The 27,951-nt window shown below is 39.4% G+C and overlaps 1 protein-coding gene across 3 annotated transcripts in view; it reads left to right on the top strand.

Annotated features, from left to right (window-relative positions):
- The window catches only part of SRPX (sushi repeat containing protein X-linked), a 112,457-nt gene that overhangs the window by 79,354 nt on the left and 5,152 nt on the right, over positions 1-27,951 (top strand). For all 3 annotated transcript variants that reach the window (XM_043570452.1, XM_043570454.1, XM_043570453.1), the window contains one exon: positions 17,268-17,389. In XM_043570452.1, the coding sequence (XP_043426387.1) occupies positions 17,268-17,389 (122 nt within the window). The remainder of the gene's footprint in view (positions 1-17,267; positions 17,390-27,951) is intronic.

The following is a 27,951-nucleotide window of genomic DNA, read 5'->3' as shown; positions in this document are numbered from 1 at the left end:
GCTATCCAATTTGTTGGCATATAGTTTTTCATAACATTCTCTTAATAATTATTTGTTTTTCTGTGGTGTTGGTTGTTATTTCTCCTCCATGATTTTTGCTTTTGAGTGCTCTCTTTTTCTTTTTTTGATTAGTCTGGCTAAAGGTTTATAAATTTTGTTAATCTTCTCAAGAAATGAGCTTCTGGTTTCATTGATCTGTTCTGTTGGGGGTTTTTAGGTTGTATTTCATTTATTTCTGCTCCAATCTTTATTATTTCCTTCCTTCTACTGGTTTTGGGTGGGTTTTTTTCTGGTTCCACCCACTCCTTTTGGGTGTTTTTTTTTTTTCTGTAAGATTAGGTTGTTTGAGATTTTTCATGCTTCTTGAGGTAAGCCTGTATTGCTAATAAACTTCCCTGTTGGAATGGCTTTTGCTGCATCACAAAGACTTTGGACCATTGTGTTTTCATTTTCATTTGTCACCATTTATATTGTGATTTCCTCTTTGATTTCTTCCTTGAGCCATTCATTGTTTAGTAGCATGTCATTTAACCTCCATGTATTTGTTTCTTTCCAGATTCTTTCTTTTCTTATAATTGATTTCAAGTTTAATAATGTTGTGGTCAGAAAAGATGCATGGTATGACCTCAGTCTTTTTGAATTTGTGAGACTTTGTTGTGGCCAAACATGAGATCTGTTCTGGAGAATGTTCCATGTGCACTTGAAAAGAATGTGTATTCTCCTGTTTTGGGATATAAAGTTCTGAATATATCTGTTAAATTCATCTGGTCCAATGTGTCATTTAAAACCACTATTGTCTTGTTGATTTTCTGTTTGATTGAATTGGCCATTGATGTAATGAGATGTGAAAGCCCCCTACCATTATTATATTCCTATTGGTTACTTCCCTTATGTTTCCTATTAGCTGCTTTATGTATTTGAGTGCTTTCATGTTGGGTGCATAAATATTTACAGTTATATCTTCTTGTTGGCTTCTCCCCATTTATAATTACATAGTTCCCATCTTTGTCTCTTGTTACAGTCTTTGTTTTTAATGTCTATTTTGTCTGATACAAGTATTGATACCATGGCTTTCTTTTCACTTCCATCTGCGTGATCAATATTTCTTCATCCTTTCACTTTCTTTTTTTTAAAGTTTATTTATTTTTGAGAGAGAGAGTGAGGGAGGGGCAGAGAGAGAGAGAGAGAGAGAGAGAGAGAGAGAATCCCAAGCAGGCTCCGCGCTGTCAGCACAGAGCCTGATGTGGGGCTCGAACTCATGAACCATGAGATCATGACCTGAGCCAAAATCAAGAGTCAGTTGCTTAACTGACTGAGCCACCCAGGGGCCCTCTATCCCTTCACTTTGAATATGCATGTGTCGGGGCGCCTGGGTGGCTCAGTCGGTCAAGCGTCCGACTTCGGCTTAGGTCATGATCTCGCGGTCTGTGGGTTCGAGCCCCGCGTCGGGCTCTCTGCTGACAGCTTAGAGCCTGAAGCCTGTTTCAGATTCTGTGTCTCCCTCTTTCTCTGACCCTCCCCTGTTCATGCTCTCTCTTTGTCTCAAAAATAAATAAATGTTAAGAAAAAATTAAAAAAAAATATGCATGTGTCTTTAGGTCTGAAGTGAGTCTCTTGTAGGCAGCATATAGCTGGGTCTTGTTTTTTTTTGTTTTTTTTTTTTATCCATTCCATCACCATACGTCTGTTTTGATTAGAGTGTTTAGTCAATTTACATTCAAAGTTGTTATTGATACATTTGTACTTATGCCATTTTGTTACTTGTTTTATGGTTGTTTTTGTCTTTCTTCTGTTTCTTCCCTTGTTCTCTTTTCTCATGAGTTGGCTTTCTTTAGTGATAGACTGGGATTCCTTTCCCTTTATTTTTGTATATGTAGTACTGTTTTTTTTAATTGTGGTTACTTTGGGTTTATATGTAACCTCTATGCATTTTAAGTTGATGTTTGAGTTTGAGACCATTCTAAAATCACTAATTTTTTACTCTTCTCTGCTCCCAGGTTTAGGTATGTGATGTCAAACTTTACATCCTTTTATTTTGTGAATCCCTTGACTGATTTAAACAAATTTTTTAAATTTCTTTTTTGAGAGAGACACAGAGCAGCAGAGCAGAGAGAAAGGGACAGAGAGAATCCCAAGCAGGCTCCACACTGTCAGTACAGAGCCCGATGCAGGGCTCAAACTCATGAACTGTGAGATCATGACCTGAGCTGAAACCAAGAGTCAGACGCTTAACCAACTGAGCCACCCAGGTGCCCCCTTTGACTGATTTTTATAGATATAATTATTTTTACTACTTTTTTGCTTCATACTTTTCTTATTCTTTTTTTTTTTAAATTTTTTAATGTTTATTTATTTTTGAGACAGAGAGAGAACATGAGCGGGGGAGGGTCAGAGAGAGGGAGACACAGAATCTGAAACAGGCTCCAGGCTCCGCACAGAGCCCGACGCGGGGCTCGAACTCATGGACCGCGAGATCATGACCTGAGCCGAAGTCGGCTGCCCAACCAACTGAGCCACCCAGGCGCCCCATACTTTTCTTATTCTTGATTATGGTCTTTCCTTTTTCCACTCAAAGAATCCCCTTTAATATTTCTTGTAAGGCTAGTTTGGTGGTGACGAATTCCTTTGACTTTTGTTTGTCCAGGAACCTCTTTATCTCTCCTTCTATGCTGAATGATAGCCTTGCTGGATAGAGCATTCTTGGTTGTAGGTTTTTCACTTTTAGCACTTTGAATATATTGTGCCACTCCCTTCTGGCCTGCAAGCATTCTGCTAAAAAATCAGCTGATAACCTTATGGGGTTTCCCTTGTGTGTAACTGTTTTTGCTGCTTTTTGTCATTTTAATTACTCTGTTTCTTGTGGACTTTCTTGGGTTCATTTTGCTGGGGATTCTCTGTGCCTCCTGGACCTGGATTCTGTTGCCTTTCCCAGATTCAGGATGTTTTCAGCTATTATTCTTTCAAATAATTTTTCTGCCCCCTTTTCTCTCTCCTCTTTCCCTGGAATCCCTGTAATGCAAATGTTATTATGCTTGATGATGTAACTGAGTTCCCTTAATCTATTTTCGTTTTTTTACTGTTCTTTTCTCTCTATTCAGCTTGATTGCTTTTCATTACTGTGTCCTCCAGGTCGATGATCTGCTCTTCTGATTCCTCTAGTCTACTATTTATTCCATGTAGAATATCGTTAGTTCCAGTTAAGTTCATCTCTGAGTGGTTCTTTTTTATGTTTTCTCTCTCTTTATTGAGGGTCTCACTGAGGTTCTCCACTCCTTTTTCAAGTCCAGGTGAGTATCTTTATGACCATTACTTTAAATTCTCTGTCAGACATAATACTTCTCTCCATTTATTTTAGCGCTCTTGCTATGCTTTTGTTTTCCTGTTCTTTCATTTAGGACATATTCCACTGTCTCCTCATTTTGCCTCTCTATGTGTTACAAAAGAGGGATATATTTCCTTCTCTTCCTTTAGTGCCCTGCAGTGCAATGTACCGTGTTCACCAGAACCTGTTTGCCCTTTGTGGACAGGACTCGGTCCCTGTGTTTTTAGTGAGCCAGTCCAGGGCTGCCTTGGACCTGAGTTGGGTCAGACCAGACATTTGCCAGAACTGCAGGAGCACCGAACTGCAGGGTGCTCTCTCTGTGTTGTACCCTGAGAAGTTTTCATTGGTGGGCGGTGCCTGTAGTCAGACAAGATGTCTGCTCCCAGCCTACTGCTGGGGCTGAAGTTAAACTGGTGTGTGGGGTTTTCTTCCCCTCTCCCTGGGGCAGGAGACACTTTGACATGGTGCTTGCCCCTGTTGGGGTTGCTTGCACACTGCTGTACTTGGGGCACCACTTTGGATGGACTCCTGCTAAGGGTGTGTTGGAGGGGGTGGGGCCACAGGAGAATATCAGGGCAGAAGGGAGTTGCACAGTGCCAGCAAGGTGCCAGGGCAAGATAGCAAGATAGATGAAGAGTGTTAGTGCTGCACTGGTTCCTGCAGGTGTCGGTGTATCTGGGCTGGAGGGCTTGGGTGGGAAATGGGGCCCTCCAACTCTTTTGGTCTTGGAGAAGTCTGTCAAAAATCCCTGCCCCTCCAGCACATGCGCTGAGCTTAGGAAACAAATCTTTTCCCTGTATACCCCAGGCATTTTTCAAACTGCTGCTTTTCTGCTGTATCTCAGCAGGGCTTTTGTTGCGCTTTAAAAAAATTTTTTTTAATGTTAATTTATTCTTGAGGGGGGAGGAGGAGGGGCAGAAGTAGGGAGACACAGAATCTGAAGCAGGCTCCAGGTTCTGAGCTGTCAGCACAAAGCCCGAAGCAGGACTCAAACTCTAGCTCATGAACCTCAAGATCATGACCTGAGCCGAAGTCAGAAGCTTAACCAACTGAGCCACCCAGGCTCCCCTGTTGTGCTGCCTTTTTAAGGGTGGTGACTCAGTTTCCTGTAGCCTTCACATCTGAGCCCACTGTTTCAAAGTTCCATGTGTTGGGCCCCACTATACGGAGTCACAGAGTTGACCCCTGTGCTTTTCAAACCAAATATTCTGGGGACTCATCTTCCCAGTGCTGGTCCCCCATGCCTGGAGTACCTGTTGTGGGGTCTGTTACTCTCCCCTTTCCACACCCACAGCATTCCTCCTTCCCATGGACAGTCCCACCAGTCAGTTTGTCTCCTGATTGCATCTCTACCCTTCCTAGCCTCTTTGCTGTGGCCTCTTTCCTATATTTAGCTGTGGAGAGCCTGTTGTGCCAGTCTCTGGGTCATTTTCTGGTTGTTTTCACTGATCTAGGTGTTATCTAGGTATATACATGGGATGCGGTGAGCCTAGGATCCTCCTATTCTGCCATCTTCCTGAAAACCTTTTGCCTTTCTTTTGATGTCAAATTCAGACTATTATCACCAAAACCTATGTCAAGGAGCTTATTGCCTTTTTTTTTTTTTTAGCCCTAGGATATTTATGGTTTCAGGTTTTATATTAAGTGTTTAACCCAATTGATTTTATTTTTGTATATGGTATAAGATAGTAGTCCAGTTTTCCCAAGACCATTTATTGAAGAGACCATCCTTTCCTTTCCCTATTTTATACTCTTGGCTCCTTTGTCATAAATTAGACCGTATATGTATGAGGTTATTTTGGGATCTATATTCTGTTCCATTGATCTATGTGTTTTTATGCCAATACCATACTGTTTTGTTTACTATAGCTTTGTAATATAGTTTAAAACCAGGAATCGTGATGCCTCCAGCTTGGTTCTCAAAATTGCTTTCGGTTTTCAGGATCTTTTGTAATTTTGTACAAATGTTAGCATTGTGTGATATATTTCTATGAAAAATGGCTTTTGAATTCTGATAGAGATTTCACTGAATCTGCAGATTGCTTTGGATAGTATGGACATGTTAACAGTATTAATTCTTCCAGTTCTTGAAGATGGAATATATTTCTATTTGTGTGTCTTTTTCAGTTTCTTTCATCAATGTCTTATGGTTTTCAGTGTACAGGTTTTAACTTCCTTGGTTAAATTTATTCCTAAATTTATTCCTTGGAAAACAATTGGGATCGTTTTCTTAATTTCCCTCTCTGATAGTTTGCTATTAGCGTACAAAAAGGCAAAAGATTTTTGTATGTTGATTTTATATCCTTTAACTTTACTGAATTCATTTATTCTAACAGTATTTTGGTGGAGTCTAGGATTTTCCATATGTGTCATCTGCAAATAGTAAGTTTTACTTCCTTTCTAATTTGGGTGGCTTTTATTTCTTTTTCTTGTCTAATTGCTCTGGGAAGGACTTCGAGTACTATGTTGATGAAAGTGGTGAGAACGGGCATCCTTGTCTTGTTCCTGATCTTAGAGGAAAAGCTCTCAGCTTTTCACCATTGAGTGTGATGTTCAATGTAGGCTTGTCATATATGGCATTTACTATTTTATTTGTTTCCCCTATAACCACTCTTCTGAGAGTTTTTATCGTAAATGGATATTGAATTTTGTCAAATGCTTTCTCTGTATCTATTGAGAGGATCATATAATTTTTATCCTTCATTTTGTTAACATATCACATTGATTGGCAGATGTTGAACCATCTTTGTATCTCTGAAATAAATGCCACTTGATGTTGGCATATGATTCTTTTAATGTATTGTTGAAATACAATACATTATAGGTTCGCTAATGTTTTGATGAGGATTTTTGAATCTATGTTCATCAGGGATATTGGCCTGTAATTTTTTTCCTATGGTGGCCTTATCTGATTTTGGTGTAAGGGAAATGCTAGCCTCATAAAATAAGTTTAGAAATGTTCCCTCCTGTTCTAAATAATCGGAATTCATGATAGCTGCTCTTCCAGTTTTGTGGAGGAAGAATTTATTAATTATAAGGGAAAAGGAATGTAAGGAAATAAACAATTATAGTAAACTTAAAGAGGGAGAGAGGTACAGAGAAGAACAAAGAAGGCTTGACATATCGAATCAGGTACTTACAACATCCAACCTTCTGGCTGGGGAAGCCCTGCTGAACAGCCTGACTGGAGTCCCAGCTGACGGTCCTGGGTGAAGCGTCCTCCCCTCAGGTGAGACTTCCAACCAGCTCTTCCTGCCAGGGCAATATATACACTACCTGTGTGTCATTTATGGTTAGTCGTTAAGTTTGTCCAAGCACAGTCCCGAGCGAGCTGGGTTTGTTGTTTTTTTTTTTCTGTTTCTCTTATCATACCTCACAATCTTAGGAGTCTGGGAATCTGCATATACCTCTTCCCTCCCTGATCCATTCCAGGAGGCCAGCCTGGTCTGACTCAAGGAGGAAGATGAGGCACATTAATCCCTCCTGGCATCAGGAACAGAAGAGCCAGTTCTGATCCCAAGGCCAGATATGGAGTACAAGCCAATTAAGCCCCCATGATTGTATATGTGCAGCTCTGGGCAGAAATGGATGCCAGGTCACATAAACAACTTCTATGCAGAACACTTGCTCTTCTGTTTTTTGTTGTTGTTGTTGTTGTTTTGGAAGCACTTGAGAAGGATTTGTATTTTCTTTGAATTTTGGGGAGAATTCACAAGTGAAGCTGTGTGGTCCTGGTCTTTGGTTTGTTGGGAGGTTTTTGATTAACAATTCAGTATCCTTACTAAGTAATAGGTCTCTTTAGATTTTCTATTTCTTCATGATTCAATCGTAGAAGGTTGTATGACTCTAGGAATTTATCCATCTCTTCTAGGTTGTCAAGATTCTCGATGTGTAATTATTCAGAGTAGCCTCTTATTATCCTTTGTATATCTGTGTTATCAGTTGTAATGTTTCCTCTTTGATTTCTCATTTTGAGTCCTCTTTTTTTCTTTGTGAGTCTAGCTAACGGTTTGCGAATTTTATCTTCAAGGAACCAACTCTTATATTCATTGATCTTTTGTATTGGCTTTTTAGTCTCTATTTCATTTCTTTTCTTCTAATTTTGGGCTTTTCCTTTTTCTAGATCCTACAGGTGTAAAGTTAGGTTGTTTCACTGAGCATTCTCTTGCTTCTTGAGATAGGCATTTATCACTCTGGACTTCTCTGAGAGGATTGCTTTTAGCTGCATCACATAGTTTCTGGTACATTGTATTTCCATTTTCATTTGTCTCAGGGTATTTTTTCAGATTGCTCTTTTGACTTGCTGACCATTCCTTGTTCAGTGGCCTACTGTTTAATCTTCAATATTTGTGAATTTTCCAGTTTTCTTATAATTGATTTCTAGTTTCATACCACTGTGGTCTGAAAAAATATTTGATACGATTTCAGTCTTCTTAAATGCATTAAATGTTTTATGGCCTAACATATGATCTATCCTGGAGAATGTTCCATGTGTCCTTGAGAAGAATGTATTCAGTTGCTTTTGTATGGAATGTTCTATATATATCTGTTAAGTCCATCTGATCTAACATGTAGTTTAAGGCCAGTGGCTCCTTATTAATTTTCTCTCTGGATGATCTATGCATTGTTGTAAGTGGAGTATTAAAGTGTCCTATTACCAGGGGCACCTGGGTGGCCCAGTTGGTTGAGCATCCAACTTTGGCTCAGGTCATCATCTCATGGTTGGTGGGTCGAGCCCCGTGTCAGGCTCTTTGCTGACAGCTCAGAGCCTGGAGCCTGCTTTGGATTCGGTGTCTCCTTCTCTCTCTCTCTGCCCCTCCCCTGCTTGTGTGCTTGCTCGCTCTCTCAAAAATAAATAAATAAAAATCCTTAAAAAATTTAAAAAGAAGTGTCCTATTATTGTACTGCTGTTTCTCTCTTTAGGTGTGTTAACATTTGGTTTATATATTTAGTTGCTTCTATGTTGTGTCCATAAAGATTCACAAATGTTATATCCTTTTGTTGGATTGATCCCTTTATCATTGTGTTCACTGTATGATACCCTTCTTTGTCTCTTATTAGAGTCTTTGTTTTAAAGTCAGTTTTGTCTGATGTTAACGGTAGTTACCCCAGCTCTCTTTTGGTTACCATTTGTAAGGAGTATGTTTTCTTAACCGTTTACTTTCAGTCTGTGTGTGTCCTTACACCTGAAGCGAGTGTCTTATAGGAAGCATATATATGAGTCTTGGTTGTTTTTTCTTTTTTTTTTATTTTTTTAATGTTTGTCTTTGAGAGAGCGAGCAAGCATGAGTGGGGTAGGGGCAGAGAGAGAGAGGAGACACAGAATCCAAAGCAGGCTCCAGGCTCTGGACTGTCAGCACAGAGCCTGACATGGGGCTTGAACTCACGAACTGTGAGATCATGACCTGAGCCAAAAGTGGACACTTAACCAACTTAGCCACCCAGACATCCCTTGTTTTTTTATATATACATACATTCAGCTACTTTATGTCTTCTGATGGGAGAATTGTTTTTAATTTTTTTAATGTTTATTTTTGAGAGTGAGAGAGACAGGAGTGTGAGCAGGGGAGGAGCAGAGAGGGAGACACAGACTCTGAAGCAGGCTCCAGGCTCTGAGCTGTCAGCACAGAGCCTCACACAGGGCTTGAACTCACAAACCGTGAGATCATGACCTGAGCCGAAGTCAGATGCTCAACTGACTGAGCCACGCAGGTGCCCCTGATGGGAGAATTTAATACATTTACCTTGAAAGTCGTTATTGACAGATATGTACTTATTGTCATTTTCTTAATTTATGGCTATGTTTTTTAAAATATTTTTTAAAGAGAGAGGGAGAGCATGAGCTGGGAGGGGCAGAGAGAGAGATAGAGACAGAGGATCTGACGCAGGCTCTGCACTGTCAGCATAGAGCCGGATGTGGAGTTCAAACTCACACACCATGATGAGATCATGACCTGAGCCAAAGCTGGACGCTTAATCAACTGAGCCACCCAGGCGCCCAAATTTCTGGCTATTTTGTACTACCTGGGTTTCCTTACTTCATCTCTCGCTCTTTTATTTGTAGTTTGATGACTTTAGTAGTATGCTTAGATTCCTTTCTCATTATATTATGTTTCTTTTTAAAAAAATTTTTTTAACCTTTATTTATTCTTGAGACAGAGAGAGACAGAACATGAACCGGGGAGGGTCAGGGAGAGGGAGACACAGAATCTGAAACAGGCTCCAGGCTCTGAGCTGTCAGCACAGAGCCCGACGTGGGGCTTGAACTCACGGACTGCGAGATCACGACCTGAGCCGAAGTGGGCCGCTTCACCGACTGAGCCACCCAGGCGCCCCTCATTATATTATGTTTCTACCATAGGTTTTTGCTTTGTGGCTACCATGAGGCTTACACATAACTTTTAACAGTCTATTTTAAGGTGATTAGACCTTAAGTTTGAATCCATTCTAAAGCTCTGCATTTCTTCTCTCTTTCCTTCATTTTATGTTTTTGATGTCATAATGCACATCTTTTTATCTTATGTATCCCTTAACTAATTATTGTAGTTAAAGTTATTTTTAGTACTCTTTTAACTTTGATACCAGCTTTATGTGATCAATCCACTACCTTTACTATATATTTATCTTTACCAGTGAGTCTTTTATATGTTTTTTTTGTTATGAATTAGTGCCCTTTCATTTCAACTCAAAGAAGTCCCTTTTAATAGTTTTTTTTAAGGCTAGTTTAGTGGTGATGAGCTCTTTAACTTTTGTTCATCTGTAAAAATCTTTATCTCTCTTTAAATTCTGCACGAAAACTTTTACTGGGTAGAGTATTCTTGGTTGGAAGTTTTTTTTTTTTTTTTCCTGCAGCACTTGGAATGTGTTTTGCCACTCCCTCTGTCCTGAAAAGTTTCTGCTGAAAAATCTGAAGGGGGCTCTTGGGGACTCCCTTGCACTTAACAAGATGTTTTTCTTTTGCTGCCTTAAGAGTCTCTCCTTGACTTTAACATTTGAATTTTTAATTATGCTGTGTCTTGATATGTGGGTCTCTTTGGGTTTCTCTTAGACTCTCTGTGCTTCCTATATCTGGATAGTTGTCTGCTTCCTTACTTGGGTTAGAGAAGTTGTTAGCCATTAGTTCATCAATAAGTTTTCTGCCCCTTTCTGTTTCTCTTCTCACTTCCAGGACTCCTTCAAGGTGAATGTTTCTCCAATTGACGTCCCACAAGTGAGTTAAGCTATCTTCACTATTTCCATTCGTTTTTGTTTTTATTGCTGTAATTGTGTCCCACTGCTTTGTGTGTGAGCTCCCTGATCCTTCTGCATCTAGTCTGTTATTGAACCACTCTGATGTGTCTTTCGGTTCATTTAGCGTATTCTTTAGCACTGTGACTTCTCTAATATTGTATTCTATTTTTTAGCTGTGGGTTGAAGTTCTCACTGTGTTCATTCATTCTTCTCCCAAGTTCAGTAAGCACCTTTATGACTATTACTTTGAACTGCTTATAAGGTACATTACATATCTCCATCATTTCATTGAGTGTTTTAAATTTAATTTACTCCTTGAGAATCCACTGTATGCCAATGTCACATTCTCTTTTCTCTGGATCTTTTCCCCCTAGTTATAGTTACATATAATTGACCTACATCCTTGTATGAGTTAAGATGTACAGCAAAATCGTTTGACTTACATATATTGTGAAATGACCACCACAGTAAGTTTAGTTAGCCTCCATCAGCTCATGAATAAAAAATGGAGGGTTGGGTGAGTGGCTCAGTCAGTAGAGCATCCCGACTCTTGATTTCAGCTCAGGTCATGATCCCAGGGATGTTGAATGGACCCCCGCGTCAGGGTATGTGGTGATCGTGGAGCCTGCTTGAGATTCTCATTCTCATTCTCTCTCTCTCTCTCTCTCTCTCTCTCTCTCTCTCTCCCTCCCTCCCTCCCTCCCTCCCTCTCTCTCTCTCCCCCCACCCCTCTCCCCCCTCCCCTGCTCATGCATGCTCACTCTCTCAGTATAAATTAAATAAATATATAATAGAATGGAAAGCAAAAAAAGAACAAATTTTTCCTTGTGATTTGAATGCTTAGGTTTTACTCTCAACTTTCTTATATATCGTACAGCAGGTGCTAACTATACTTATCATGTTGCAGGTTACATCTCTAGCATGTATTTATCTTGTAACTGGAAATTTCCACCTTTTGACCACATTTCTCCAATTCCCCCTCCCCCCAACTCTCACCCCTGATAACCACAAATTTGAATTTGATAATAGATTTTTCTGTCAGTTTTCTTTCTTCTTTCTTTCTTTCTTTCTTTCTTTCTTGCATTTCACATAGAAATCAGATTGTACAGTATTTGTCTTTCTCTATTTTATCTAGGACAATGCCCTAGATTATTCAGGGTCCATTTGTGGTGTTGCAAATGGGAAGGTTTCATTCTTTTTGGCCGAATAATCTTTCATTGTCTGTGTATCTCCCATTTTGTTTATCCATTCATCCACCAGTGGACATTGAGGTTGTTTCTGTATCTTGGCTACTGTGAATAATTCTGCACTGAACACCTTTCGAGTTAGTGTTTTTGTTTTCTTTGGATAAATATCTAGAAGTAGAATTGCTGTATCATATGGAGGTTCTATTTTTAATTTGGGGGGTAATCTCCATACTATTTTCCATGGTGACTGCACCAATTTACATTCCCAACAGTGCACAAGGATTCTCTTTTCTTCACATCATACCAGGATTTGTTATGGCATTCTGACAGGAGTGAGGATATCTCATTATGGTTTAGATTTGCATTTCCCTGATAATTACTGATGTTGAGCATCTTTTCGTGTACTTTTTTGACCTTCCGCGTGTCTTTTTTGTAGAAATTTCTATTCGAATATTTCCCATTTTTGATGAGATTGTGGGTTTTTTGAGTTGTTTCGGTTTGGTTTTGCTACTGAGTTGTAGGAGTTCTTTATATATGTTGGATTGTAACCCCTTAGGTATATGGCTTACAAATATTTTTCCCAGTCTGTAGATTGTCTTTTCCCTTTTTTTTTTTTTTTTTACTGTTTCTATTGCTGTGCAGAACCTTTTTAGTCTGGTGCAGTCCTACTTGTTTTTTATTCTGTTGCTTGTGCTTTAAGTGCATATCTAAAAAGTCAATGCCAAGATCCATGTCAAGGAGCCTTTTCCTTAATTTTCCTTCTAGGAATTTCATGGTTTCAGGTCTTATGTTTAAGTCTTTAATCCATGCCAAGTTAAGTTTTGCAAGTGGTATAAGATAAGGGTCTAATTTCATTCTTTTACATATGAATATTCAATTTTCCCCTGCACCATTGATTGATGAGACTGTCTTTTCTCCATTGAGTATTCTTGCATCCCTTGTCAAATATTAGTTGACTATATATACTTGGGTTTACTTCTGGGCACTTGAGTCTGTTTCATTGATCTACATGTCTGTTTTTATTTTTTTTTTAATTTTTTAAGGTTTATTTTTAGGAGAGAGAGAGAGAGACAGAGAGAGAGAGAGAGAGATAGTATGAACAGGGGAGAGGCAGAGAGAGAAGGAGACACAGAATCCAAAGCAGGCACCAGGCCACGAGCCATCAGCACAGAGCCTGATGCGGGGCTCAAACCCAGGAGCTGTGAGATCATGACCTGAGCTGAAGTCAGACACCCAACCGACTGAGCCACCCAGGCGCCCCTACATGTCTGTTTTTATAGCAGAACCATCCTGTTTTGATTCTGCAGCTGCTTTGTAGTATAGCTTGAAATCAAGAAGTGTTAATACTTCCCGATTTGTTCCTCTTTCTCAGGATTGCTTTGGATATTTGGGGTCTTTTGTGATTCTATAGAAGTTTTAGGATTTTTTTTCTACTTCTGTTAAAACAATGCCATTGCAATTTTGATAGTGATTGCATTGAATCTATGGATGGCTTTTGGTAGTATGCACATTTAAACATTTAATTGTGTTTTATTTCTTTCATCATTGCCTTGATGAAAATACGTTCTGAGTAGAGATCTTTTACCTCCTTGGTTATTTATTCCTATGTGTTTTACTGTTTTTGATGCTATTGTAAATGGGGTTGTTTTAGTTCTTTTTCAGATAATTCATTGTTAGTTTATGGAAATGCTGCGAATTTTCTAAGTTAATTTTCTATATTGTAACTTTATTGATTACATTGATTATATCTAACATTTTTCTGGTGGAGTCTTTAGGATTTCTTATATATAAGGTCATGTCACCTTCAAACAGAGAAAATTTTACTTCCTTTCCAATTCTGATGCCTTTTCTTTCTTTCTATTGCCTGATAGCTCTAGTAAGTTCTTCCAGTACCGGTTGAATAGGAGTAGTGAGAACAGGCACCTTTGTTTTCTTTGTTATCAGGAAAAAAGCTTTCAACATTTAACCATTTGGTATGAAATCAGATTTGGGCTTTATTATGTTGTGGTACATTCATTCTATACCTAATTTGTTAAGAGTTTTTATCATGAGCAGATGTTAAATTTTATCCATTTTTCTGCATCTATTGACTTTCTTCTTTTCATCTGATGTATTACATTGGTTGATTCACATAAGTTGAAAATTCTTGCATCTCAGGAATAAATCCCACTTGATCTTTGTTGAATTCTTACCTTGTTCATGCATTGCTGTCCTAATTATGCTTCCAATGTGCTGCTTAATTTAGTTTGATAAGGGGCGCCTGGGTGGCGCAGTCGGTTAAGCGTCCGACTTCAGCCAGGTCACGATCTCGCAGTCCGGGAGCTCGAGCCCCGCGTCGGGCTCTGGGCTGATGGCTCAGAGCCTGGAGCCTGTTTCCGATTCTGTGTCTCCCTCTCTCTCTGCCCCTCCCCCGTTCATGCTCTGTCTCTCTCTGTCCCAAAAATAAATAAACGTTGAAAAAAAAATTAAAAAAAAATTTAGTTTGATAATATTTTATTGAATACTTTTGCATTTGTATTCATCAGGGATGTTGGTCTGTAGTTTTCTGGTAGTATCTTTTTCTGGCTTTGGTATCAGAGTAATGGTGGCCTAATAAAATGAAATTGGAAGTATTCCTTCCTTTTCAGTTTTTTGGAAGAGTCTGAGATGGATTCGTTTTAATTCTTCTTTAAAGCTTCACCCGTGAAGCCATCATGTCCTGGGCATTCTTGTAGTTCACTACACTTTCAGAAAATTATTCTGAATTCTCTGACAGTTCATAGATTTCCATATCCTTAGGATCAGTTATTAGAGTTTTATTAGTTCCCTTTGGTGGTGTCCTTTATTGGTTTCCTTTGGTGGTTCTTCACAATCCTTGATTTCTTATGTTGGGATCTATACATTTAAGTAAGTGTTCTCTTCCAGACTTTGCAGGTTCACTGTGGCTGAGACCATTCCTTAGCAATAAGCCCAGTTTTGGTTTTTTGGACATGTCTGCTGATAATGTCCTTGGGCAGGTGGGGCCCGTTGTTAGGGTCTATTTTGGGGCAAGGCAACTGTTCAAGTTCTAGGGTCAGTGGTTGGGGGTGGGGTGTGTGCGCCACTGCTGAGAATATTGGGAAAAGTCTGCTGGCTGGGTTCCCTGTCCAAGTGAAGCTGTAGGATGGACTTCACCATTGCTTGGAATCCCTGGTCAGGCTTATTAGTTAGGACCAGATACTATACTCGGCAGTGGGGGGCTATGAGTTATCTTCGCTGTTCTGGTGGGGCAACAGGACAGAACCCAGGGCTTGCACAGCTCACTGTGGACCTGAATCAGAAAAGAGTGTGCATTGAATATCGCAGTCAGGTGAGGCTACCAGTTTTGCTCTGTAGACAGGGAAAGCCATGGGCAGCGCTCTCTGTTCAAGTGCCACTCTAAGCAGGGTTGTTAACTAGGCTATGCAGCATCCCTTAAGCTGCGGTAAGGTTCCCTGGTTGGGCAGTCTGAAGACTGTATTCAGCAATAAGTGGGGCTACAAATCAGTGGGCTATGCACTAGTTTCCCTGCTTGGGTGCAGTGGGAACAGCAGCTCTGCGGCCACTAATGCTCTTTATTTTTGGTCTTGACTCAAGCCGACGCAAGCTTCAAGCTCCATGGCTGAACAGGGCTACTGTGTGTGTTCTGGGGACAGTCGGCTCTTACCATCCACCTCCCAGCTCTGGAGTTGCTGGGTTATGTAGTGTCCTGGCATTCTTACCAATCTTCCCTATTAGACGGGGCTAGAAGCCATACTCCATAGCTGGTGGGGCCATGACTCATGCTCCTGCCTGGGCAAGACTAGGAGGGTCACTTAGGGCAACTCCCAAAGTTTCCCAAACAGGCTTTCTGTTCAGGAGTGGCTGTGAGCCTTCATCCATAGTGAGTGGGGCAAGGAGTTCCCCTGCCTGGGCATAGCAGAGAAAACCAAGAGAGAGAAAGGGGGGGTGCACGTGAGAGCGCAAAGATGGTGTGTACTGGCCTATGTTCTAGAGCATCCCTTTAGGGCTCTAGATGTGTGCCAAACCTGAATCTACCCCTTTAGCCAAAGATCCCAGACAGATGGGCTTCTTTCATAGAAATCCTGGGGTTGTACTTCAGTCTGCTGTCCATGAAGTACCCTGGGGGCGATAACCTGCCAAGAACTGTCTGATTGTCACAGTTCCCTAGGACCCAGGAATGTAAGCCTTCCCAGCCACCAGAGCCAGGCCATCAAGGGGCATCCTGTGAGTAGCAGCGATAAAAACCAGGGCACCAACATGAGAACTGGGGCACTGCATACTTACAGAGCTCTCCTCCAAGAGATGCTGTCACTCTGGAATGTGGGAGAGGGAGAGCGTGAAGAGACAGGGCCTGCCCTCCAAGTTCTCTGGAAAGGTTGACAGCCTGCCCTTAGAGGCATATTTATTTGGAAGCCCACCCTTCAGGCTGCAGCTATGATCATAAACTCACAGGCCTCTTCCACAGAATGACTGAGCTCCTGGATCTGTTACCTCTTGCTGTGCCCTGAGGGTGCTGGCTGTTTAAGAACCCTCTCTCCTTTGGCTCTGGTCCTGTGGGACTGCTAGTGCGAGCCTCACTAGACACCACAGCTGGGTGTTATAGAGGTTTGCCCTGGCAGCAGCCATAAAAGTCAGGTTACCAGACAAGGGAATACGCTCCTTTCCGGAAGATCCCAGTGAGGTGGAATGAGGCAGAGGGAGAGCACAAAGATTGCACCCACTAGTGTCCATTCCCTGAGAGTCCCTCTGTAGGGCCTCAGATGTAGGCCCTTAGATGCCAAACCAGAAGCCTGCCCTTTAGGCCAAACCTCCTGGACAAGCAGTTGGTTCTTTTTCTCAGAAAGGCCACAGGTGTCTTTCAGTCTGCCATCTGTCCTGTGCTGTAGGAGGTGTGGTTCACCAGTAACCATCTCTCCAATTGTGATGGTTCCTTGGGACCCAGGAATGCAAGCCCCCACCCCTTACCCTCCACCTCTAGAATCCAGTGATCAAAGGGTGTCCTATGAGAAGCAGACATAAAAATCAGGTCACTAGATGTAAAAACTAGGGCACCAGATGAAGATTGAAACCTTTTATTACTGTGTGTTTTCTTTCTGTGTTTGGGCATGAGGAGTTTAGGGCTAGGGCATGGATGGTGGGGGGAGCAAGGCAGATAAGGGGACTCTGGAAGTATTCTTCTCTCCTTGAAAATACAAATAAGAATTCTCTGGGGCTGGTTTTGGATACTTCCTGGGATGTTAGGCTCATGCAAATTCACACCCCACCTGGAAATACGCAGATTGCCATCTTGCTTACATTTTCAAAATCTTATGGCCAAGCCATTTCTGAATGATTTCTCTAGGAGACTATTTATAGGTTTTGTAACCACTAGTTGAACCAACATTTCTCACCTGTTTTCAAGACCATTGGAGTAGGCAAATCAACTTCCCAAAACAGAACGGTGCTGGTTCTGTCAGTCTGTAGTTTGACATGGGAGTCTCTTTCTTGAGTTTGCTCATGCCTTTCCTGTTGGGTTTTTTTTTTCCCAGCAAGCACAGTGTGGCCTGGATCTTCGACACATCACCGTGGTCGAGCTGGTAGGTGTGTTCCCGACCCTCATCGGCAGGATAGGAGCAAAGATTATGCCTCCAGCCCTAGCTCTGCAGCTCAGGTAGGCGGAAGTTCTCTCCTTAAATTGTATCCCCTATGAAGGTACTTTTTTTAGATCAGGTTCCCTGATTTCTTGCTATTTGGCATTGATTCCAAGTAACCTTCAGTGTTTAATTGCTTTTAGTCTGAGAGCTCTATAACCATGCTAATTGGCATGGTGCTGCTTGTCCAAATATATCATGCCGTGGGTAATTTCCAGTGTTCTCTTCTTGTCCCTTTTAACCAGGTGTCTTTGTTTTGTTTTTCTTTCTGCTTGGGGGGTGGGGGGGGGTGGGATGGAAAGGGAAGAGCCTGAAAAAACGGACCTATGCAATCCTTTGTGTTATTAGGAAAGCAGGCATCCAATTAACCTTTCCAGGCTTCTTCTCTTTTCCCTCCATGCTTCCAGGCACTTGCCCATACCCCCATTTTAACAGCTAGATTTTATTTTGGTAATACTTACAAAGCTAGAATCATGGTGCCCAGGCTCTGTGTAATGGTGTGTTACAAAAAGCAGAATTCAACAGCCAAAAGGTAATTTCAGAACAGTCTCCAATTTTTACTTGCATCTCTTGACCACTCTGAAAAGGATAATTGGGCTAAAGAAAACCCAAAATCTTGCTTCCTCACCCATCCTTTTTCTCACAACGCAAGGGAGGGTGCTTTGTTTATAGTCTATAATCGCTACTCTTTACATTCAGGGTCCCAGGCTGATGGTGGCTCCACCATCTTGTAGCATCATTTGGAACACATGACTTCCGGGTTTCCGCAAAGGGGGAGGAGAGTAAAAACGAACCTCACCACTCTTTCACGCTTCATGTTGGAAGCCTGAAATTGCTCTCGCCAAGTCCATTGGCCAAAACTCGTCACGTGATTGCAACCCAACTTCAAAGCAGGCTGGGAAACGCAGTCTTTCTGTGTTCCCAGGAAGAAGAAAATGAAAGAGGACTCGATGAGCCCCATCACAGATGTTCAAAGAGGTTCACAGAAATTCCTTGAGAAATTATATGCTAGAACTATGCCCTTAGCCAGTGATATTATAGATTGACACAATAGATTGTTTAATTTGCGTATTTTCCATCTGCCTTTTGACCCCCACCCCATCTCTGATTTATACTTCTTCACCCAAAAAGAGTGCCCCATCCATACCATACCAAGGTAAAAAACTCAGAGGGTGAGGGATGCAAAAAGAAATGAGGATAACTGAATTATTTTTAGTTGGCTGAAAGAGGGAGAAGGCTGGGTATACTCACAAGCATAAATGTGTGTGTGTGTGTGTGTGTATATATATATATATATATACACACATTGTATGTATATGTGTGTGTGTATATATACATATACATATATATACATATACATATATATATGTATATGTATATGTCTGGCTACATTCAGTAGCACCTCTCTAGAGTGTAACACTTTGAGGTCAGTACCAGATCTCCACAACAGTGCCCGGCACCATGTTGGAGGTAAGTGGAGGCAATGACTCTAAACTGAAACAGGTTTACTATTTCCAGGAGCGAGAGTGGCCTCTAAGAGTGTATTTACAGTTATATTTCAAGTTGAAAACAGCACAACTCGAGATTATGTCGACATCTGAAAAATTCCCAAAGTAGGTGTTTGAAGCTGTTGGTAATTTGGAACTACCTGTCCGTACCCTGTGTTAAAGATTTTTTAAAAAAACTTGTCACAGAATTTGCAACATGTTTCTCTTTGGATTGCAGATCTATAGAGAGGGAATCTTGATAAAATATTAATGTGATGTGATTTTAAACTATTGCAATTTGAAGAAAAGAAAACTCTGATTCAAGAAAAAAACTCTTGTCATTCAGGTTGTATATGTTGGGGCTACTCGAGACCCCTTCAGGCTGAGGATGATTTGAGCAACAAAGAAGTTACATACATGAATTACACAGTGGTTCTCAAACTTTAACCTGCCCTAGGATCCCCCCAGAGCACTGTTATAACATAGAACGCGGGGCCCCACCCCCAGAGCGTGTGATTCAGTATAGGATGGGGCCTGAGAATTTGCATTTCTAGCAAGTTCCTGCTCCTGTTCCCCTGTTGTTGAAGCTGCTGGTCTGAGGATCACACTGTGAGAAAGACTGGCCTAGCATTTTACCAAAGGCTTCACACAGCTTTGAAATGGAAATTTTGCAAAGCAGCCTGTAAAAGGAGGGTCAGTCATTATTGTGTAGCCAGAAGATAGTCCGGGTCAATGTCACACAGAGATGATCCATCACATGCATTGTCTAAGGGATTTGGTGTCAGGCTACATGTCCCCTCTATCAGACCTATCGGTGAGGAATAAGGGAGTTCACAGATGGATGTTTTATCTTCTTCCCTTTGAATTCCACCCCAGAGTCTAGTGCAGATGAAAAGAGCCAATTTAGACAAAGAATGGGAAGCGTGAAAGAAAAGGAGAGGCAGAATGACTGGAGAATCTAAAAATTCTCCTGTATGGTTAGAATACTATTTTCAAATAGCACTGAGGCCATGATAAAACAATAAAGGGCATCAGCAGTGCCTGGTGTTGTAAAGATACCACCTTCCGGCTTCCTTGCGCTCGTGTTTTTTTAGAGATGAAGGTACGAGCAAATTCATGTTCCCTAGAGTAACTTTCCAGCAATTGCAAGGGTGACAGGGACCAAGAATTCCATGATTTTTATTTCCACGTTATTTTTCAGCTAGAATTAACACTATTAAAGTATACAACCTAATGATTCAATATTTGTATATATTGCAAAATGATCATGCTAAACTAAGTCTATTTAACATCAGTCACCATACATAGTTACATTTTTTTCTTATGAAGAGAAATTTTAGGACTTACTCTTAACTACCTTCAAATATGTAATACAGTATTAACTATAACCACCATGCTGCACATTAATTAATCCCTATGACTTTTTTATCTTTTATGAATTCAGAGACTTTAAATAATTTATTAAACCTTAAGTCAGAGTTTCTTTTTTCCTTCCAAGGTTTTTAGATTCAAATTAGTTAACATATAGTGTAGCATTGATTTCAGTAGAACCCAGTGATTCATCACATATACAACACCCAGTGCTCATCCCAACAAGTGCCCTCCTTAATGCCCGTCACCCATGTAGCCCTTGGCCCCCGCTCCCTTCCACAAACCCTCATTAAGACCCATGATTTATTTTATATCTAGGTTTCTATCCTTTGACCCCCTTCACACATTCTACCCACTCCTAACCCCCTGCCCTCTAACAACCAAGAATAAGTTTTTGTATCTATGAGTTTGGGGTTTTTTTGTTGTTATCTGTTGTTTTAGATTCTGCAAGTAAGTGACACAATATGGTATTTGTCCTCTGATTTATTTCACTTAGGATAATGTCCATAAGGTTCATCCATATTTTCACAAATGGCAACATTTCATTCTTTTTATGGCTGAATAATATTCGTGTGTATGTGTGTGTGCCATATTTTCTTTACCCATTCATCCATCGATGGACTCTTAGATTGTTTCCATCTCTTGGCTGTTGTAAATAATGCTAAAGATGAGGGTGCATATAGGTTTTCAAGTTAGGTTTTTTTAAAAATTTTCTTCAGATAAATACCCAAAAGCGGAATTGATTAATCATATAGCTCTTAATTTTTTGAGGGACATCCATACTGTCTTCCAAAGTGGCTGCACCAATTTACAATGTCACCAACAGTGACCAGTGTTCCCTTTTCTCCATATCTTCACCAATACTTACTTTTTGTATTTCTGATAATGGCCATTCTAACAGGCATGAGGTGATATTTCACTGTAGTTTTGATTTCCATTTCCCTGCTGATTAGTGATGTTGAGCATCTTTTTGTGTGTCTGATGGCCATCCTTATGTCTTCTGTGGAAAAATGTCTATGCAGTTCTTCTGTCCATTTTTAAATTTTGTGTTTGTTGTTTTGGTATTGAGTTGTAGCAGTTCTTTATATATTTTGGATATTAACCTCTTATCACATGTGAGTAGTTGCAAATATTTTCTCCAATTTAGTAGGTTGTTTTTCATTTTGTTGATAATTTACTTGGCTATACAGAAACTTTTTTATTTGATGTACTCCCACTGGTTTATTTTTGTTGTTACCTTTAATTTCGGTGTCAAATCCAAAAAAATCATCACAGTGATAATAAACTTACTATCTATTCTTCCAGGAGTTTTATAGTTTCACGTGTTATATTCAAGTCTTTCATCCATTTTTTAGTTTATTTTTGTGTACAGTGATTGACGAAATTGTCCCGTCCCCATTGTAAACTCTTGGTTCTTTTGTCATAAATTAATTGACCATATATGTATGGATTTCTGGGCACCCTATTCTGTTCTGTTGATCTATGTGTCTCATTTTATGCCAGTATAATACTGTTTCGATTACCGTAGCTTTGCAACATAGTTTGAAATCAAGGAGCATGATACCTCCTGGTTTGTTATTTCTCAAAATTATTTTGGCCATTTAGCATCTTCTGTGCTTCTATACAAATTTAAGGTTTTTTTTATTCTATAATTATATAGTTGGGATTTTGATACATATTGCATTGAATCTGTAGATTGCTTTGGGTAGCTTGGGCATTTTAACAATATCCCAATTCATGAGCATGGACTATCTTTCCATTTTTGTGTGTCTTCAATTTCATCAATGTCATATAGATTTCAGTGTTCTGGTTTTTCACCTCAAATTTATTCCTAGGAATTTTATTCATTTTCATGCAATTGTGAAAGTGTTTTCTTAATTTTCTGATATTTCATCATTAGTGTTTGTATCTTGATTTTGTGTCCTGTAGCATTACTTAATTCACTTATTCTAACAGTTTTTTTGGTGGAATCTTTAGGATTTTGTATTTCTATATATAATATGTTCTCTGCAAGTAGTGACAGTTTTAATGGATGCCTTTTATTTTTCTTTCCTAATTTCTGTGGGTAGGATTTCTAATACTGTGTTGAAAATAGTGGTAAGAGTGGGCATCCTTGTCTTGTTCCTGATCTTATTAGAAAAACCTTCAGCTTTTCAACATCATGTATGATGCTACATGTGGGCTTGTCATACATGGCCTGTATTATATTGAGGTATGCTTCCTCTATACATACTTTGTTGACAGTTTTCATCATAAATGACATTGAATTTTGCAAATGGTTTTTCTGCATCTTTTGATGAGCATATCATTTTTACCACACATTTTGCAAATGTGGTGAATCACGTTGATTAACATAGGTTGAACCATCCTTACATCCCTGCAAATAAACATTACTGGATAGGTGAATGATCCATTTGATGTATTAATGAATTCAGCCCTCTGATGTTTTGTTGAGGATTTTTTCATCTCTATTTACTAGGGATATTGGGCCTGTCTTGTAGTGTCTTCATCTGGTTTTGGTATCAAGGAAATTCTGGCCTCAAAATTAGCTTGGGAGAGTTCCCTCCTCGTGTATTTTTACAAACAGTTTGAGAAGAACTGTTATTAAATTTGGAATGTTTGGTATAATGCTCCAGTGAAGCTATATGGACATGGTCTTACGTTTGGTGGGAGGTTTTTTGATTATGAGTATCTCCTTACTGAGAAATTGATGTGTTCACATTTGCTATTTCTTAATGATTTAGTTTGGGAAGGTTATGTGATGTGTTTCTAGGGTTTTATATATTTTTCCAGATTATCTAATTTGTTAGTGTATAATTGTTCATACTAGTCTATGATTTTCTGTCTCTTGCATTTCTGTTTGAGCCCCCTTTTCCTTGGTGAGTCTAGCTAAAGGTTTATCAAGATTGTTGGTTTTGGTCAAAAAGCAAGCTTTTCTTTCATCTTTCCTGTCCTTTTAGTCCTTTGTATTTATTTTGACTGTGAACATTATTTAGGGCTTCCCCTGTTCTTTTTCTGGGTGAGGTGTAAGGTTAGGTTGTTTCAGATTTTTTTTTCTTACAAGTTTTAGTATATTTTCATTTGTTCCGTCTCAGGGCATTTTGTTGTTGATAAATGGAATTTTTTTTTTCTAGAGAACAAACTAACACATAAAGTATTATATGAAGAAAATAGGGCACTCATCACATGAAACATTCTCTAGAATAGATCACATAGTAGGTCACAAAACAAGCTTCAACGAATTCAAAAAGGTTGTAGTCCTACCATGCATCTTTTGCCACCACAACGCTAGGAAACTAGAAATCAGCCACAAAAAAAAAAAAAAATTCTGGAAAGACCACAAATATATGGAGGTTTAATTTACATACTACTAAACAATGAATGCATCAACCAGGAAATTAAAGAAACAAAATATACATGGAAACAAATGAAAACACAATGGTTCAAAACCTTTGGGATGCAGCAAAAGCAGTTCTAAAAGGGAAATGTATAGCAATATAGACCTACGTCAATAAGCAAAAAAATCTTGAACAACATAACCTTACACCTAATGGAGCTAGAAAAAGAACAAACAAAACCCCAAACCAGCAGAAGGAAGGAAATAATAAAGATTAGACCAGAAATAGGTGATATAAAAACTAAACACATCAATGAAACCTGGAGCTGGTTTTTTGAAAAAAATTAAATTGATAAACCTCTAGCCAGACTTATTAAGGAAAAAAGGGAAAGGACTCAAAGAAAATCACAAATGGTAAAAGAGAAATAACAACCAACACCATAGAAATACAGTTAGAATATTATGAAAAACTCTATGCCAACAAATTGGACGAACAGGAAGAAATAGAAAACTTGAACAGACTGATTACCAGCAAGGAAGTTGAGTCCATAATCAAATAACTCCCAACAAATAAAAAGTCCAGGGCCACATAGCTTCACAGATGAATTCTACCAACCATTTATTTTTATTTTTATTTATTTTGGGTGAGTGAGTGAGAGAGAGAATCCCAAGCAGCCCCACAGTGTCAGTGCAGAGCCCAACTGTGGGGCTCAAACTTCCAAACCATGAGATCATGACCTGAGCTCAAACCAAGAGTCGGATGCTTAACCAACTGAGCCACAAACATTCATTCATTCATTTCTGTTTATTCTTGAGAGAGAATGGGGGAGGGGCAGAGAGACAGGGAGACACAGAATCTGAAGCAGGCTCCAGGCTCTGAGCTGTCAGCACAGAGCCTGACACGGGGCCCTAACCCATGAGCTGTGGGACCATGACCTGAGTCAAAGTCAGACGCTTAACCGACAGAGCCACCTAGGTGCCCCAGTGAGCCACAAATATTTAAAGAAGAGTTAATACCTATTGTTCTCAAACTATTCCAAAAAAACAGAAAAGGAAGGAAAACTTCCACATTCGTTCTATGAGGCCAGCATTACCCTGATACCTAAACCAGATAAACACACCACAAAAAAGATGACTACAGGCCAATATCTCTGATGAACATAGATACAAAAATCCTCAGAATACTAGTAAACCAAATCCAACAATACATTTTAAAAAATCATTTACCACAGTCAAGTGAGAATTAATCCTGGGTTGCAAAGAATGTTCAATATTCGCAATGTGATACATCATATCAATAAGAGAAAGGATAAGAACCATACGATCATTTCAATAGATGTAGAAAAACCATTTGACAAAGTACGATGTCCATTCATGATAAAAACCCTCAACAAGGTAGGTTTAGAAGGAACATACCTCAGTATCATGAAGGCCATCTGTGAAAACCCCACAGTGAACATCATCCTTAATAGGGAAAAACAGAGCTTTTCCTTAAAGAGCAGGAACAAGACAAGGATGTCCACTCTCACCACTTTTGTTCACCATAGTACTGGAAATCCTAGCCACAGCCATCATACGACAGAAAGAAAGAAAAGACCTCCAAGTAGATAAGGAAGAAGTAAAACTTCCACTATTTGCAGATGACATTATACTATATATTGAAAGCTCAAAAGACTTTATCAAAAAACTGCTAGAACTGATAAATTCAGTAAAGGCACAGGATATCAAATCAGTGTACAGAAGCCTATTGTATTTCTGTATACCAATAATGAAGCAGCGGAAAGAGAAATTAATAAAACTCATTTACAATTGCACCAAAAGCCATAAGACACCTAGGAATAAAGCCAACAAAGGAGGTGTAAGGCCTGTGCTCTGAAAACTGTAAAACACTGACGAAAGAAATTGAAGAAGACACAAAGAAATGGAAAGACATTCCATGCTCATGGACTGGAAGAACAAATACTGTTAAAATGTCTATATTACCCAAACAATCTACATGTTTCATGCAATCCCTATCAAAATACCACCAGCATTTTTCAGAGCTAGAACAAACAATCCTAAAATCCGTATGGAACCGCAAAAGACCACAAATAGCCAAAGCAACCTTGAAAAAGAAAAGTAAAGCTGGAGACATCAGAATTCCAGGCTTCAAGATCTATTACAAAGCTGTAGTGATAAAAACAGTATCATACTGGCACAAATATAGACACATAGAACAATGGAACGGAAAGGAACCCACAACTCTATGGTCAATTAATCATGGACAAAGCAGGAAGGAATATCCAGTGGGAAAAAAATCTCTTCAACAAATGGTGTTTGGAAAACTGGACAGCAACACGCAAAAGAATAAAACTGGACCACTTTCTTACACCATACACAAAAATAAGCCCAAAATGAATTAAAGACTTAAATGAGAGACATGAAACCATAACCATACTAGAGAACACGGGCAGTAACCTCTGCCATCAGCCATAGCAACTGCCTTCCACATAGGTCTCCTGAGGCAAGGGAAACAAAAAGAAAAATAAACTATTGGGACTTCATCCAAATAAAAGGCTTCTGCACAGCAAAGGAAACAATCAACAAAACTGAAAGGCAACCTATGGAAGGGGAGAAGATATTTGCAAATGACATATCTGATACAGTGTTAGTATCCAAAATATATAAAGAACTTATACAACCCAACACCCAAAAAACAGTCGAATTTTAAAATGGTCAGAAGACACGAACATTTTTCCAAAAAGACATATAGATGGCCAACAGACACATGAAAAGATGCTCAACATAACTGGTCATCAGGGAAGTACAAATCAAAGCTACAATGAGATATCACCCTCACCCCTGTCAGAGTGGCTGAAATCAACACAAGAAACAACATGAGTTGGTGAGGATGTGGAGAGAGGGGAACCCTCATGCCCTGTTGATGGGGATGCAAACTGGTGCCACCACTGTGGAAAACAGGATGGAGGTTCCTCCAAAAGTTAAAACTCGAACTACCCTCTGATCCAGCACGTGCACTACTAGGCATTTACCCAAAGGATGCATTTTATGTTTTTGATGTCACAACTCTATCTTTTTTATCTTGTGTATCTCTTAACCTATTGTAGTTATTTTTACAACTTTTGTATTTTAACCTTTATACTAACTTTATGTGATGAATCCACTACCTTTGCTATATATTTCCCTCTACCGATGAAATGTATACTTTCATATGTGGTCTTGTTAGTAACTCGTGCCCATTCTTTTCAGCATAAAGTCCCTTTACCATTTCTTGTAAGGCTGTTTTAGTGGTGATGAACTCTTGTCTGGAAAACTATCTCCTTCACTTCTGAATAACTTTGTTGAAAAGAGTATTCTTGTTTGGAAGCTTTTTTCTTTCAACACTTTGAATGTATCATGCCACTCCCTTTGGCTTGCAAAGTTTCTTCTGCAAATACATGCTGATAGTCTTATGGGGGTTTCCATGTATGTAACAAGTTTTTCTCTTGCTGCTTTTAGGGTTGTCTCCTTGTCTTTGGCATTTCATTATAATGTGTTTTGGTATAGGTCTCTGGTTTCTTATTTAGAATTCTCCTTGATCTGGATGTCTATTTATTCCTCATGTTGGAGAAGTTTTCAGTCTCTCCCTCTCTCTTCTCCTGCTGGGACCCCTTGCATGTGAATAATGGGACCATGTTATATATGAAAGTCTGCTTGATATTTTTCCATATGTCCTTTAAGCTATCTTCATTGTTTAAAATTCTTTTTTCCTTTTGATTTTCTGAATGGGTAAATTCTTCTTCCCTGTCTTTGAGTTCACTGATTATTATATCTTCTGCTTCATCTAGTTTGTTGTTGAAGTCCTCTTAAGTATCTTTCAATTCAGTTATTGAATTCTTCAGTTCTGTGACTTCTGTTTGGTACTTTCTTATATTTTTTTAACCTTTTTGAAATTCTCATGATACTAAACCATTCTTTTTACAAGTTTGGTAAACATTTTTATGATCATTACGTTGAACTTTTTATCGGATAAATTACTTTTCTCCATTTCATTGTTTATTTTCTGAGGTTTGATCTTACTATTTTGTTCGGAACATATTCTGTTGCATTAGATGAAACATCCACCTTTCTCAATGTTGAAAGAGTGGTCTCATGTAGGAGATGATCCTTATTGGTCACCCATGCCCTAGCTTTTGGTTGTCTCTCAAACCTTTCTGATTCTCTAAGCAGGCCATTTTATTTTCAATCATTTCCAATATTTGAGAGTGTGTCAATATGTGTCAGTGTATGAAAGATGAGAATCTCAGCACTTACATTCAGGCTCACTGGAAGCCAGACTTTCAATCAGCAGCTGTTAAGTATGCAAATGATAGATGGGTAGATGGATGGATAGATAGATAGTGCTGTG

The sequence above is a fragment of the Prionailurus bengalensis genome, chromosome X, assembly GCF_016509475.1.
Source record: "Prionailurus bengalensis isolate Pbe53 chromosome X, Fcat_Pben_1.1_paternal_pri, whole genome shotgun sequence".
Lineage (NCBI taxonomy): Eukaryota > Metazoa > Chordata > Mammalia > Carnivora > Felidae > Prionailurus > Prionailurus bengalensis.
The sequence above is the reverse complement of the archived record's forward strand: the minus strand, read 5'-3'. Positions and strand labels throughout refer to the sequence as shown.